This window comes from Stigmatopora argus, chromosome 22, assembly GCF_051989625.1.
Source record: "Stigmatopora argus isolate UIUO_Sarg chromosome 22, RoL_Sarg_1.0, whole genome shotgun sequence".
NCBI classification, from domain to species: domain Eukaryota; kingdom Metazoa; phylum Chordata; class Actinopteri; order Syngnathiformes; family Syngnathidae; genus Stigmatopora; species Stigmatopora argus.
The window spans coordinates 7,516,259-7,533,153 of NC_135408.1; the positions used below are offsets into that span (position 1 = coordinate 7,516,259).

Below are 16,895 nucleotides of genomic sequence, written 5' to 3' on the forward strand. Positions count from 1 at the left end.
GTTCAAATTCATGTTAGTTGCACAAGAACATGCAGAGAACACAGTGCAAATGTTGCTTGAATTAAGGTGTTTCCAGTATTTTTTGGACAACTATAAAGCCGCTACCTTTTTTCTCTCCCTTTTTATGGAGATAAAACCTGACCACCTGTAGCTTATAGTCGGCTCCAGCTTATGTGTATGTTTTCTGAAGACTGATCAAAGTTGACCGCTTTACTGTCAGGTGTGCTCTATAGTGTGGAATTTACAGTAATTTCTCATTCCTTTGCATGGCGCAGTGCTTCTATAAATACATGCCAGCTCCCACATGAGATGGACCCACTGTACTTCATAAGCCTCACCATGTGGTCTCCATGGTAACCACTTACAGTAGGAGAAACTCAGAAAGTGTGTGTGTGTGTGTGTCTAAACTTTGAAGCGTTACGTTTGTTTTGGACGTCAAACAAAGGGCCAAATGTTTGGCCGTCGTTTACAAAGACAGCTTAAATATAGACTCCGATTCTCATTGGTGGAAAGTTTTCATCTGCTGTTTAAAATGGTTTGCATGTGACCTTGGTTGATTATTTGGTACTGTACTGGGCTTTTTGCACAATTGTTGATATGGTATGTTTTGTGGAATTACGTTATGCAATAGATAACTAGCTTTTAAACTTTTTTTTCCATTCCCTGTTTTCTCTTTTACACTAAAAAAGCCGTTGTTAAAAATGGTTCCTCAGTCGTTAGCGCTCCCTCCGCATCTACATCAGGAGAAACAGCAGAGACAGTTGCCATGGAGACAGAACCATATTAAAGCAAGATCAAATAAATGTTGATTTTCTTTTTTTGGGTAGGAATGTTGGTGGGCGGGAGCGGGTGCAATACATAAGTTGACCTTGTGCTTGACTTGAGTAACTTGAGTAAAACGGACAGATTAAATGAGCTGGGCAAATGCCAACTTCCTCCAACACAATTCGATTCGTATTAGTGTCTTATTTGTTTTCTTTTAAAGTTTTGTTTTACATTTGCATATCAGTGAGCTAGCGTTTTGAACGTCACGGTCAAAGAGGTTATTTAGTTTATTTTTAAGTAATGGATGCTTTGTTTTTACATTTCTGTAAAGGTGAATACATCCATAAAGATAGTCTTAACCCAATGGTATTTTTATAATTATTGTGGTTCATCCATTTTTGTGATTAACATTTTAGAGAAAAAAATTGACGGGGACAATTATGTTGTATGTACTTGGATATGCAAAAAAAATGTTTGCAGATAAGAATTTATTGCTGAAGACATTGGAGTGTAAGAGTTGTCATTTCTACGGCTGCCAATCAATTTTGCTCCCGTCACACTTTTTGAAGAAAACTTTTCTCATACGAACTCAGCTGACCTATAAAATTCTGACAGTGAGAAAGTGGAAGGGAAAATAGAGAGGGAAAAAAAGTTGAACAGCATACTGCTCTCTGCCAACATCTCCCAGTGAAACCATGCAAAAAAGACAGAACTCAAGCCATTGTGAATAATGAAAAAGACCAACTTGTGTTTTCGATACTCTTAACACTGCTTTTGTTTGTGCATGTGCATGTGTTTTTCTGCTCGTTCACCTTTTACAATTCCATCTTGAGTTGTCCACTCTCCACCTGTAAAAGACACTGGTGGTTGGACACTCTCACTTCCACTTCCAATTATCAACCTCATCATAGACTATTTGAAAAGGGCGTCCTCCTCTAACGCAGGTTGAGAAAGGGTGAATTAGTCCGCCATGCTCTCTTGTCCCTAACCGATTCCCTAGAGATGAAGTTGGCATTCTAACTAATCTGGGGCAATGCCTATGGCCCTTTGGCTAATTCAACTATCAGCACGATGCCTGGGCGTTTACCAACTTTTATTAAAGCAAAGCACATATTTTACCTTTGAAATGTGATGGCACACCACCAAGCAAATACGTCAGGAAATTGAATTACTATGCCCCAATTGAATTTCTGCCACACAAAGCTCCTTTATGTCTGCCTTTAAGTAAGATGTTCCAAGACAAGCATGTGTGAATGTGGAGGTGTATGGCACAGTCACCATGGTTACTGCTAATGGAAAAGTAGAGGGTCAATGTCAAATTAAAGTCAGCAGCACTGCGGTGGTCCTAGTTAAACTCAGTGCTGGTGTGCTGTCAAACTGCGTCGAACCAATTAAAGAACTGAAACCAGTCGAGGTGACAACTGGTTGTTGGATTTCTTTTCTTTTTTTGCTCTCTGCTTTAGTGTCTCATCAAAGATACTGTGTTGATATGTATGTTTTTGCTATGTACTACCAAGGGTGCCTAGCAATGTTCCCTCTAAGCTACGCGCGTGCGCAATTGCGCACAGCAAATCATATGGAGCGCACAAAATAAAATTCTATTATTTTTTTTAGCTGTGAGGCCGACGCGTGAACCACTCATCCGCCGGGCCGCCCATTCATAGATATTAATCATTACATTTTATTATTACTAAATCATTTGTGTAGTAGACATGCACCTGCTTATGGCAGGTGTGATACTGGTGTGTGCCCATAGCGAGCAATGATGTTGCTCACACCGGTACTCAGTGTGCTCAGGGAGGTTGTCTTTCTGCCCAGACAAACAAAAAAATAGAGGGAACATTTGTGCATAGTACGTTGACTGCGAATGAATGGTCGATTTCAAAGATAGTGTCATAATTGCAAAAGTAAAATAATACTATATTATAGAAATTGTATCTTTTCATTGGTCTATTATTTGTTTGTTTTTTTCTGAGTTAATTTAATTTCTAAGTTAATGATTTCAAATTTTTTCAATTGTTTTGTCAAAACAATATGCTAAAATACAATATTTTACTGTCTATAAGGCACCCCCTACCGGATATTGTATTTGTATTCTAATATAGAGAGATTTTACCATGTAGATAAGGGAAGAAAATTTTGGCTGACTACTGTCAGCCAGCTCCCCTAAAGAGATGTTTTTGGCTGATGCCTTCCTTCCTCGCCTTCCCAACTGTTTGTAAAGGTGACTTCCTCTCAGCAATTCTGGTTGAGAAGACCACTGTGGTGGTAGAGCCAACAATCTGCTACCTGAAGGACATAACAACCTTAAAGCGGTAGCAGGTGGTGCCCCCCCCTGGAGGAGGCTTGGAGATATGGCATAAATATGGTTTGACATGCTCACTTTATCCCGTTTATCCCTGCTTCAGCGCACCGAAACAGACAGTATGTCTGGGACCAGTGAAGACCTTAAACAACCAGGAGAACCAAAAAAAATAAAAAATAGCAAACATCAAGGGCTCTTTTGAAGTTAAATGTAGCCAATGTGCTAATTTCTCTTCTCAGGTGAAGAAGAATAGGAGAGGAGCAGCCGGTGAGCATAGCTGACTGTATTATGGATCGACAATGAAAAATTCATGAGCCTAATTGCGGATGAAAGTATCCTGATCATCACTTGAGTGAATGCAGGTAAAAGGCCTTCCATGCGTATATTGATCTTTGAGCGGAAGGGTAATGGATGTAAGCCTGGTTTAACAACAATAGGTTGACATTTGCATATGTTGGTGAAAGTGGATGTAAGGTCATAACACGTAGTGATCAAATATAAAACATTCTTTCATTTTGGGGATTGTTATATCTGGATTACGTGTGGCAAAGAAAAAGTGTGAATACTAGACGCTGTTCGTTGGCGCCATTTATAGCATTTCATCAAGTGTCATCTCAGGCACAAAAATTAAGGCCACCAACGCAAACGCCTTGTGTTACACCCGTGAGGAATGAAAGATTTGTTTTTGGCCAATCTTTCTTTGCTGCATATATACAAGAGTGCTTTTTATTTATCTACCTTTTTAGCTACATTTCCAATTTTCATTAAACCATTGGCTGCCATTTACTATGATGGACCGCAATTTTAACTGGGAAGTCTGCCAGTGAATGGTCAAATTGTAACAATGATGATTCATTCAGTTCCAAAATGAATGCCTTTTCCCACAAGAATATTGCACATGGTCATTATTTGTGGAAATGTGTTCATTTGGAGTGTTCCCCGTAAAAAAATATGGGAAATCCACTGTTCTTTCACAAATTAATGGATTTATTGAAAGCTTGATTGTGATTAAGATTAAAGATGCATTAAAGGGATCATTGGCAAGTGGAAGTTTTGCATTTGCAATTATAGAGTTAGTAGTTTACTTTTAAAAAAACTCAACATTTTTAATTATGCACCATATTTTGCAGGCAGATGGCCTTTTTAGCTGTGAAAGTACATCCACAGATATTTGCATTTTTTTTAATATTGAGTAGCATTATGTAGGCTCACTTGTATGTGAAGTATTTTCCTTCTTGATCAGATAAGCTCTTTTTCAATTCAATATACCTTTGAACCGGACTTGGATGAATTAATGCAATTTATTCAACTGCTGGGGGTTGTTTGAAAGTCATGCTGGTGGAAAAGTGTGTGAGCGTCATGTGGTGTTTGGGCTTTGCGTGTGCTTTGGCGTGCAGCCCCACTTGGACGACAGACATTGGACCCATCGCAGGTGGGAGCAGACTGGGTGTAAACGCCACACTGAAGATGCACCAGACGCGCGTAGTAAATCCATCCACACTTTCCCTTTGGGGCCAGGCTGATTTGTGTAAATACTGAAAAAGGCTTTATTCATTCACTCGGTTTGTTTGGCAGGTTTGGGCAAGAATTAGTGAGATTTAAGTCAGGAAACAAATGTGTGATGTGGGTGGAAAGCATTATTTGCATTCCCCTAAAAAACACTCATAATAACTGAGAAACGTTCCACTTATCCAGAAAAGACAATTTTTGGAATGCCTAACCAGTACCATTTGTTGATGCATTCTGGTGAAACTAATGCAGCTTAAATAATAGCAGCAGTTAGAGCTTATAAACAGACAAACATGGCACATCACTAAGTATGTCAAGTTTCTTCAAAGAGAATATGATTTACTATATTTTAGTATTATGACTATTATGTCCTTTTACTGACAGGAAAGTTGCAGATTATGCAACAGTTTTTAACATAAAGTGAGTTGTCTCTTTGTAGATAAAAGCTGCTGTGTTACATTATTTGTACTTGCTCAACCCAAAAAAAGTCACCACAAATAAAAAAAGGTCATACCTAAATACAATTTCATTCGAGAACCCCATTAGCTTTGATTATGGCACACATTCAATGTAGCATTATTTCGATAAGATTCTGCAATGTCAGAAAATCTCATTTCCATCCAGGAAAATTGTAATTATAATCAGTTTTATCAAGTATGGTAGAGTTAGGCTGCTACGCAAAGCCTTTTCCAGCATATCCCAAAGATTCTCTATGGGGTTAAGATCAGGAATCTGAGGAAATAGAAGGTCATGTGATTTTACGGAACCAATTTTTAGCTTTTACTGCACAAGCCTGTGGGAGCAGTGTTAAGGTGTTTGGTTGCTGCAATTGCTCAGGTTTAGGTTCAGCAACAGTGCATACTCAAAGAATTACGTCAGATGACTCCCTGAATATAATGAATGATCAAGTAACTGCATCAATGGGTTTTCTCTTTCCTGAAAATCCCAGGATTTATCTTGCTGAAATTGTGAAAGAATGGTTCCGGGAGCATCAGAAGCCATTTATGTATATATTTATATGTGGAGGTCCAATTTCAATTAATGCTAGTGATCTGCGTCAAAATGGGCATCCTGTATTAACAAAAAAAAACCTATTTGCTAAATCCAACAAGATTAGTTGCTGCTTTGTTGTGGTGATCCCTATTCTTGGAGTGATGGATTTATGTATAATACTTTTTAAATTTCCTAAATCTGATTCCCCCCTGCTGTACTCCTAAAACGCACATGCAGTGACAAACCCATTATTAATAAACATTTTTTAAACATGACAAATCTATAATAGGTAATTTTCCATGTGGGAGGCAAATTTGTATGCTTTCTAGTGACTGTCAGGTTAAGAGGTAATTTTCCCATATCGAGTTGAAGCCTAAATTGCATCTTCAAGAATAATCTCCCTGCAATTTGTCATTGCGCCAATTTATGTTAGAGTAATATATCACCAGATTAGATTTTTTTAGTATTGAGAAATCCTCCAGCTTCGTTTGATGATCATATTGCAGCATTGGCAATGTTCCTCTCATGGTGTTAGGACATGCTTGATGTACTGTGTATACTCCAGTCCTGCACGTATCAAAATCGATGGACGGGTGCTAGAATTTGATTATGTGCTCGTTAGAACACTAGGTATTCTCACAAGATCACACATTTTGTATATCATAGTATTCACAATGTTTTGATTAACATGAAACGGGCGCTGTTTTGTATGATTTTAGTTTAAAGAAAGTTGTAATGTTTATTGCTGAAGAATAATTGTGCCACCAGGAAAAGTCCCACCAGATCTTTTCCTTTGAAAGTGATTCCCAATTGCATCATTTAAATCAAATGTTGTAGGTAAAATCTTCAAGGACTTTGTCCTTGCCTATGTGCCGATCGTCAAAATATGCTGTATTGAGGGTCATTGGGGACATTGGAGCATCAAGCCTAAACCTCTGAAGGACAACAAGTTCAAGGTCACAAACCGTGCTATTTGATATTTGATTTGTCAGGAATCTTGTGGTATGAAGGGTTTATCCTCCCTCCTCTCAGAAGCAAATACTATATAGACCATTTAATAGTAGTTAATCGATAGTTGGGATTAAATGGCTCATGAGCCAATTGCCCCTTGTAACCCCACATGATTGAGTTTAAGAGTGTGACAGCATATATTATATTGTAGTAGTTCTTTGGCCAATAAACGTGTTTTCGTCTGTACTTCAAATGGCCTTTAGACTGAACTACTGGCTTGATATATGTACATTTACAACATTTATCATAGAGTAACACTCATCAGAATACAATTAAATTAATCGTCAATAGTAATGTGGAGGTTCGCTAATGAATATCCATGTCAGGATGAATAAAACTAAAGTTTATCAATATGGTGGATTCCTACACCCTTTATAAAGTCAGAACTTTCCATTAGGTCCAGTAATTTGTGCATGAACACAGCTACACGTTCAGTGTGTGTACTTTTTAAAAGAAAAGCTTGTTCATTTTATAGAAATCCATTTAAAGGATTTGTGAAATTATCATTACAAGTACAATTTACTTTCAACCTGAACTGAAAGCATGCCTTGCTCATTTCAATGGGAATCCAACCTGCAACCCTTTTCATCATTCTAGGAGATCCCCCACGATTGACTCCCACCCTTTCAACTCCACCCGCATCCGTCTAAATACTACACCTCTGTCACAAGCATCATCCTCATCATCCTCATCGTCCTCATCACCATCATCACCATCATCACCACCACCATCCTCCTCCTCCTCCTCCTCCTCATCATCATCAGTCTTCACGTTGTAGTGCGGACGGCGCATGCGCCCGGCATTGGAATTACCGCACTGGCAAGAATAAGTTGTAGCTCGTCTTGTCTTTTCTACAAGAAGGCTGGGGAAAAAAATACGCCATCAAAAGAGGCGAGCATGGCGGTGTTAAGAAGAAGATGGTGGTTTTGCGTCGGGGTGTTCCCCCTCGTACTGGCCGTGGTTTGCGCGCAGAGGTAAGGATGCTCCACTCTTTTTTCCCCTCTTTTTTTAAAAAAAAGCTTACCGGACCAGCAGTGGAGACTTTGCGCTCCTTGGAATGTTTTGTCACCTTAATCTGCTAATATGTGCGCGTGTGTTTGTGTGCTCTTCCACAGTGTCGGTGTAAATGATCCGAGCAATATGCCTTTGGTTAAAGAGACAGTGGATAGGCTGTTGAAAGGTTATGATATACGACTGAGGCCAGATTTCGGAGGTAAATGTTTAGTTGTTACTTTCTACGCCAATGCATCGCAATGCAATGGAAATGCCCACCAAGTCATGTCCTCGTGGGATGCATGTACACGATATGTCAACACACACGCACACTACTTGTGCATGTTTTGCAAAGAAAAAAAATAACATTTGCATTCAACATTGCAACTTTTTTTGCTGGTCCAATGTTTTTTTCCCTCTTTTTTTGTATGCAAAACCCTATTACCCTTTAAAAATCGCGTTGTGGTCGTTATACCATCAAATGGCTGCACCACCGATCCCAATGATTGTTTTTTTTCTCTTTTAAAATCCATCCCAGGTGCACCAGTGGGAGTGGGCATGAATATAGACATCGCCAGCATTGACATGGTGTCAGAAGTCAATATGGTAAGTTATTGTACATGCTGGGCTAATTATTCCTGCGTGAATGTTCGCACAAGGGAGGGGGGAGTGGGGGATACCCTCCCAAATTCACAAAGAGGAACCCCCGCACTCTTGTTTTTGTATCAACATCACTTTAACTGTTTAGATGGTTGAGTTTATAGTCCAAATGACCGTATTTATTGTGTTGCCACATTAGGACTTGGAATTGAGATAGACGCGTTAAAAAATAAAGTGTAATAATACTGTAACATCCCATAATTTCACTAGACTGCAAGGGATATTTGTTCAATGAAAATACAATGTGACTCCTGTGAGTCTAAGAAATAGTTAGGATTATGTGTTACGCTTGGTTTGTCTTGATTGAAGTGTTTTTCCTCCCTTTATTTTTATTTATTGTTACTGGAAACACTGACAGGAGTTATAGTGGGAGATTTTGCTCCATACAAGTGCGCCTCCTACTGGTGATTTTTTGGAACAGCATTTTTTTCCTCCATGGAAGGTCACACTTGTATGAAGCTTGTGTTGTAGTTTTCTTCACTCTCGTTTGACGCTAGTACGTTTTTGTTATTTCTCAACAAAGATTTTTTTTATTGTTATTATTAGTATTATTATAAGTAAGAGAATGTAGCCCTCCTGTGACATGATTTTGATGCTGGCTGTGATGTGAGTCATGTTTTGTTTTCATTTGGAATATTTTTGGCAGCAGTGAAAACCTCCCTGAAGGCTTTTGCTCATGTTGTTGTGTTTGTGCACATGCAGACTGTCTGCTTGAGTGGAGAAGTGACGCGAAAAGCAGACGATGCCACATCTATTTCCGACTGGAGGCGTGCACACACACGTGACATATATATATTCAACCGTGCTGCATGGTTGACCTAGGGATTACGTCAAAGTCCAGCACAAGCATTATATAAATTGCCATTCGGTATCTGCAACCTAATTATCACATTTACACAACCAATTTTAGTGCAATTACAATTTGGGTTTTATCACTCGGCTGACCACAAGCAATCATCTCGCGAACGTTAAATGAAACTAATTTTAATGTTTGTATTGGATACTTAATGCGGTGGAGCGTGAAATTCAGATCATAAAGGAAGAGAAATAGGATTTTGGCCTTGTTGTAAAAGTGGAATCAATTATAGACTACACCACGTGTTGGGCTTTAGTTACTATCAAATCCTAAAGGATGAAGTAGCTATTAACACTTGGTCACAAAAGTTTGTTGAATTATGGATTATTTCCAAAGGACGCAGCTGACGTTTGGGCTTCAAAACATCCTTGACATGCTTGGTGATTAAGACAGAAGTACAGTAAAATAGTCAATTTGCGTCTTAAAGTAGATTTTACACTTATGATTCAACTGCCTTTTGGACTACAAAACCTTTTCAGGGCACAAAAGTGTAGAAAAACAGTCAGTTTAAGATTGGGAAAAGACACACAACAAATAGAATCTCTGAGGATCTTTATTTTTTCTAGGAAAAAAACCCAATCCCTCAATTCTTCAATTTCCCATAGCAATTAATGGAACCCCTATGACGTATAAATTCTTTCACAATGATAACATTTATCTTGTACTTCAAATAAGAGTTTTAAGTCACCTTCATTTTCTTAATTGCATGCTTGAGTGAAGGTAATAATTCTAAAGACAAAGCACTCTGATTCTTGATTTAGGGCCAATGATGAAAAAACTAAATAAATAAATGGCACATTCCCCTTGAGAAGTCACAATGTGAAACAGGACACTGGCATAAATACCAACGTGTAAATGTCCTGGTAATTTCCTACAACATTATTCCCCAAAAAATTTTGGCACAATTCTTTGTGGCATTTAAATAGACATTTCTTCTATTATCACTGCATATCTGTGGTAATGGAAATAAATGACTCAAATGAGAACTCTAAAAATAAGAGAGGAACATTTATTCTCATAAGTGTCTTTAATCTACCAGAGAAACCTAAAATAAATGAGCACAAACTTAAAAACTCTATCCCAAAGTTATTGTCAATGTACTCTAATCTCATATCAGTTAAATAAGTTGTCATAATTTGCATTGGAAAGTGTACAACCCTGCGTAATTTCTTGAATCGCCCTGCAAAAAAAGTTCATAAAATACAATCCCCTTTTTGCCAACACATTGACACTTCCAAATAATGTCTGTAGAAAGACCCAAATAGACGAATCACCTTAGCCAAGAAAAAAAATGACATTACCCACAGAATGAGAAAGAGTTGAATGTGAATGAAAACGAATACAAGCGGGGTAGAGTTGGAGGTCACATTTATCACCTCGATGTGTGTGAGCGAGTAAGAGATGGAGACAGAGAGAGATAGCGGTGATGCGAATGAGTTGCCATGCAGAAAGCCAAATAGTGTTGGAGGGAAGGTCATGTGCTGCTCCGAGTTCACACTGCATGACTCAGAGGTGCACATGCAAAGAGAGACACACTGTGAATACCAATGTCATGTTAGACGTTTAACCTGAGGCGGGTGGCCCGGCAGTCCAACATGAAGTCGGAATATTCATACTTGTGACATGTGAGAAGCACGCAATTGCCCGTCTATCACTGCTATTTTAGTCTCCGCTTGTGAAGTTCTTTTGATAACAGCTCAGCAAAGGAGATCCCGGATGGGCTGTCTGCTGCGCCTGGACAATAATACATCACCCAGATATATTATTATGGATGTTGGCTGAAAGGCAAAAAGAGATTATTGCTTGCCATATGATAATAAAAGGGTGGGAAGATTGTGAAGCCACTTACTCGCTGTGTAATATCTCATCTGCACCTGAGAGCTTTAAAAATGATATTAAATTGGCCACACTGACTTCATCTTTTTGACAGGAGAATGAAATGTTGGGTGAGGGGAGCAATCACCACTGATTTTTCTGTAGAGATGATGACTCAAATCAAAATTACATTTATTTTATTTAATTATTGAAGAAAAACTTTCACAAACTACTTTCACAAACACATTTTGGCCATTTTGTATCAGTTGAGATATAAAATAGCAATTAATATTTGTATTTTCTGTTCCTATTGTAATAATCATGACAGTTAGAACAGATTTAATATAAATAGTACTGTATACCCACAAAAAATTAAGACCATAATACTGGTTTTAAAGAAAGGTTTCCTATGCCAGACCAAGGTGAACTGTGCAAACTTCTGTTCTTGTCATTTGCATAGATTCTAGTAATTCCAGTTAGCCTTTTGGCATATGCAGTATCATGCACAAAGAGCTAAGGATGTCTAGCGAGGTCATTTACCTTCTCCCTGTGCCCCTCAAAGCTTGGCCACCCCCTCTCTGTCGTCTCAGCTCGTGGCCTGCAGCAAAGTCAAATGTTTGGATTATGTAACGGACAGAGCAGCGTCTCATCCCAGGTTCATCTAGGACTTGAATTGGTGCTGTAATACACTCAACAGGGTTAATAGAATGTATGAAGAAAGCCTCTAATGTACCACACAATTTTATGGGGGCGTTCTAACTATTTTTATTTTCTTCTAAATTATGATACAAATTGTCACAGACACATATTACAGTAAATCAAAAATTCATCAACGCTAGACCATTTTTAGTTGTATGTATTTTATCTTTGTCACAGTGCTTAACACTACATATGGCTGTTTTATTTATGGATTGAAAAAATAAGTAATATATTGATTTTAAAAAAATCCATAGTGATGGAAGTATAACCGCAAAATTGAAAACCTTCTTATTGTCGCATAATCTCTATGTTGCCATTTCATTATCATTATCATTGTCAAAATACCAATATTATTTTATCGTAAGTTACTTAAATTGTATTTAGAAAACTACACATAACAGGAAATATAGAAAAATAGCTGGATGTATATATCCAGAGAAACAACCAATATTGCAAAAATGTTATTACTTAGTTAAGCAGTTTTTGAGATACCAACTTCTTAAAGGGGTCTCAGGGTGGCCATTTAATCAGCTTAATGTTGCCCCAATGCAACAAGTACTCATTTATATGATAATGTTCATTTACTAAACCTCAAATGGGTCTGATGTTGTCACAATATGTAGAAAATCTTATTAATAGTCATTTCCATTATGCAAATGCCAATTACTCAGAATCCCTTCTCGATTTAACATGGCCTTCTACTGGTCTCCCATGCATATTTTGAATACATTTTACAGTTTTTCGACAATATTGTCCTCTGCAGACAGCATTCCTTTTATTGCAAGGTCATAGTAAATGTACCTCTTGTTAATGCAAAACACTGCAGTGAGGATTTGACTTGGTGCCACTGATTAAGTCTTTTGAACCAACAAGCGAACTACTGCACCAGAGACAACGAGCAACACTTTAATTTAAGATAAAACATTTATAACTGATGTATAGTATGCCAGCGATGTACCCAATCTGATCATGTGATTCAAAATCGGGTCTGAAAAGGTTGAAATAACGCTTTCATATGATTATAATGTTGCAATAACGTTGTTAAAATTGGGTAATGCAAATATATGTGATTGGGATATCCGTAGGATATATTAAGCAAGCCACACGCCTCACACAGACAGAGCTGAGGGGTGAAAACTCGGGGAACTAAGCTGGGAGACTTTCATCTGGTGATCCGCTTATCTCTGTTGAGATGTTGTTTTCACAGTTGGAAACATTCCAGGAGCTGCCTCAGTGAGTGACACCTCACACACTGTCCGTCACTGTACAATCACGACTGCACTATTCTGTCAACAGGTATCACACTGGATTGACTACATTTTGTTTGGCTTTCTCGTGCTTCCGACAAGTGAGTTGCACATAAGGACTTTGTTGCATTTCAAAGAACTTTTATTGAGAGGCCGACTATGTATTGTATATTTAATTCTGCGGTAAATATGAATATTGTTGGAAAGGGTCATGGTCATGTGGTAGTGTTTGGCTAGCCTACTGATTCAAATATTTGCAAAACTCATAAGATTTAATAAGTCAGTAAGTTGACTGCCTGGAAATAGGAAGAAAAAAAGAAGCAGCTTCCGATCCTCACCTGCCATCCCTATTGGAAAAAAGAAATCCATAAGTACAGTACAGTCATCACCAGCAAACAATTTTTGGCTTCATCCAAGGTCCCTAATCAATATTTTCATTTAGCAAATATGTGCAACCTCTGAATTTTTGTCCACACACTTTCGCTTCTAGCTGAGTGCAGTAATGATTGCTAGTTATAATGCTTTGCAACAAATGACCAGTTTATGTGTAGAGAAAGAAAATGAATAGTATATTTTGCAAAACTGAAGTACTAAATAATATAAATTTCAGGTTAGGTGGTGAGGTGATGAATCTGTTATTATTTTTTCTTGTCACAACCACTCAACTGTAGTCTGCCTTAAGTTTTTTTACAGTCACACTTTTGGCTTCCAGTGGTTGCTCTATCTGAGCCGGTCAAAAGAAAAAAACAGTGTGCCATGGCCCCACAAGTGAGACTGCAGGTGTTTTTTTCACAAAATACTTGAAAAGCAAATCAACATTCTGCGAAAGGAAACAACTTCAAGCAATCGCTCCTTGTAATGTTTGTTTGGAGTCTCCAAAAGGGAAGCCATTCAAATATGGCAACATCTTGCATTTAAGGCTATGTATATATTTACTTTGAAGCTTAATATTGGGTAAAGGGAAACCTTCAACTTTTTTTGTGTCTTCCATCAGTATTTTCCAGTTCATAATCCTTCCCTAACAATCTGTTTGGACCTTGTCCTCGCCTGCCCCGTTCCTCTCTCTCTGACTGGCCTTTTGCTCTACCATTTCTCTCTAAGGACACAAAGAGGGCTTGCAGATGCCCCAATTGACTCTAATAAACTGTATGTCGTCCGTTAAGCTGCACAGCTGCCAACTGACTAACCTAAGCATTCCAGCTTCTGCGTGGGGGGGGAGAACAATAGTGCCTCTAAATTTGATTCACTATTGGAATTGAGCTTTTTCTAAAGCCATCTCCATGCTACAGTAAATAATGGGAAAGTCAAGAAAATAGCTCCAAGGAGAGGACATTACACTGCTTCTAAAAGCTTGAGGTCATCTTCTTACAGGAAATGTATTTAGCAAACACGTTGAAAAATTGCGGGCACTCATTTTATCCATTCTCTGCACTCATTAGTGTTGATTATATACTGCATCTCTCAATGCGCGGACTCATTGTCCATTTTTTTGTTCTATAGCTTTTGTAATTACTGCAATTTTAGGACTAAAAATGGTTTCTTTGAACCCTGTGGCTTATAGTCTTGTGTGGTGTATATATGGGTTTTACAGGCTATTAAGCTGGATGTCTTTTGCTGTGTATATCTTTGTAGTTTATAGTCCAGTACGTCTTATATGGACAAAAAGTCTTGTTTAATTTGTTGGTTGCGGTTTATAGTCAGGTGCGCCTTATAGTCCAAAGACAAAAGTAAATGTACATGAATTTGTCATCTCTCGCGTCTTTATATTAACGGAATCTGTCAGTCCAGCTGAACTTTATTGGTTTTGCTGATACGGCAGTGTAAATCGCCAGTATTCATGCTAATAGGAACGGGACAAATGAAACCCCTGCAGAAACCTGTGTGTATGCGTCCTGCGGAACTGACTCCATGCGGTGCCGAAGCTGTTTCTGAGACAACGCTTGAATATTAAGGAGTTCGTATTCCGCTGCTGGGGGAACGGGCAATATATGTCACTCAGCTTGGTGGGGGCTGCCATGTTTATTATTAGGCCTCTTTGGAGGAATTGTGCCCTCTGCCAGGCTTCTCATAGCCTGTCGCTGACGGCAAGAGGACAGTGTGGGACAGGAAATTGAAAGCCGCTTGTTGTGGTTGGAGGGCTTTTTCAAGACACTGAAGTGGATGGATGATGGAGTAACATTGGCTAGGGGGCAGAGAGATCACATTTTATACCAGCAGGTTTTAGCGAGTAAAAAAGAAAGGTCATATGACTTTGATTAAACAGACTCTTCAAGGTCAAGTGAGAATATGGTCATACTACAGTGACATAGTTGGGATTTAGAACCGTTTATGATTTATTAAAACGTGTATACATATGAAGACAGGTGATACATACTATATAGCTACTAAATCAGCTGGAATAGGTTCAGGTTCACCCCTAGCTCTAAGGAAAAGCATTATAGAAAATTAATGATTAGATTTGTTCTACTGCAGTTTATGCATACAATGACGTTAAAGTGCAACGCTGAGGAGATAAGCTATTACAAACTGTCTGTGAATACGTGAAATACCAACAGCCAAAGACCTTTGAGCCTGAAAAGACTTCAATTGACAAAATTACATTTAGACTACCTATGATGTGCTCTAACACACGTGATTTACGTTCCCCAAAGTGTACAAATAGATACAACACAAGCTCTTGGGAGATTAAGATGATCGACTACACTCTTCATAAGAAATGGGGGAAATGGGACTCAAGAAAATAAATTAAGGTGAGGGGGGCAGTGAGAAAAAACAGTAGAGGGAGGTCACCGCTAGTGCTGAAATTAGATGGTGAAAGTCGCAAACAGTGAAGAATAAATGCTATTTGCATCACAGCTCCTCAGAGCTTTCGGCTGCCTTTCATTTACCCCCGCTTGAAATCTTCTATCTCTTCTTAACAAGTCTAGGGTTAAGGGTCTCACCTCACATATGGAAAAAAGAATTTAAAGGTAGGAGGAAAAAAACAAAATTCCAACCTAGATGTTCCTCATTTGAACAATTACTGCCCTCTCTCAAAAGTAGTTTTTTCGCAAAAACAGATTTCACTCAGACAAAAAAGGGCAAGCATCTAAAGGTCACCTGGATCAATTAAAGCCACTAAAGTGAACAACAAAAACTGCTTATGAAAGAAATGAACCTTTAGTAGTCAAGAGAGCGACAGGGATGTTTTAAAATGTTTGCGTGAGTCACTGCTTTATTAAAGGACCGCTTCGAAATGTGCTGTTCTGTCGTTCTACAGCCTCAATGTTCTCTCACTGACTCACTTCATATATAAATGAATAAGCAAATGTTTGTTGGGAGAGGTGTTTTGAGGAAATGTTTCTACGTGCATATGTAAAGGACCTTGAGAGTGCAATGCGATGAGCCAAAAGATGAATGGACGCTTTGGATCGTTTCGAGAGTAACATGTCGGAATACCAGCAAACATTTTGATTCTTTTTCCGTGTAGTTTTTAAGGACTTATTGCTTTTCTCCCGGGATAGATGAAATGAGGTCAAAGGCAGTAATGTAAGGCTTAGATTGAAGACTTGAAAACAACACAACACATCACGTATCCTGTGAATAACTTTAATATTAATTCTTGGTACTGTTCCTAATCCAAAAGCAGCCATGTGGTGTGGGGGTGGGGATGAGATGTGAAGGACAAACAGTCTGACTTATTTTTTTACTTCAATATATGGTTTTTATTGTTCTCAAGTTACGGCAGGAAATGTGTGTATTTTTTAATAGATATTGGAAGACATGCCTTTATTGGGAGAGACTCATAACAAGTTCACTGCAAGTCAAGATCCTCAAACCATGCTGTGTGTAGAATTACAGATTTATGATCATATATTTTTAGGTTTAGTAATAATTTATACCACAGTGAACATCGTGATTCTATTGTACTTTTTACTCGAAGAGCTGGGAACTGCTGTATGTTCATAAATTACAGTTCGCATCTTTTTCGCTTACTTTTGGCTTTACGTCCCTCTCGCACTCCGCTCACACAGTTTATGTAGTGATGCTCATTATGACTGTT

The 16,895-nt window shown here is 38.4% G+C and overlaps 1 protein-coding gene across 3 annotated transcripts in view; it reads left to right on the forward strand.

Annotated features, from left to right (window-relative positions):
- gabrb2b (gamma-aminobutyric acid type A receptor subunit beta2b) overlaps positions 1-16,895 on the forward strand; it is a 225,016-nt gene that overhangs the window by 187,994 nt on the left and 20,127 nt on the right. For 2 of the 3 annotated variants that reach the window (XM_077591974.1, XM_077591975.1), the window contains 4 exons: positions 3,310-3,432; positions 7,181-7,557; positions 7,699-7,796; positions 8,115-8,182. In XM_077591974.1, the coding sequence (XP_077448100.1) occupies positions 7,481-7,557; positions 7,699-7,796; positions 8,115-8,182 (243 nt within the window). In that variant the 5' untranslated portion in view covers positions 3,310-3,432; positions 7,181-7,480. The remainder of the gene's footprint in view (positions 1-3,309; positions 3,433-7,180; positions 7,558-7,698; positions 7,797-8,114; positions 8,183-16,895) is intronic. The other variant, XM_077591976.1, reaches the window with a different exon arrangement.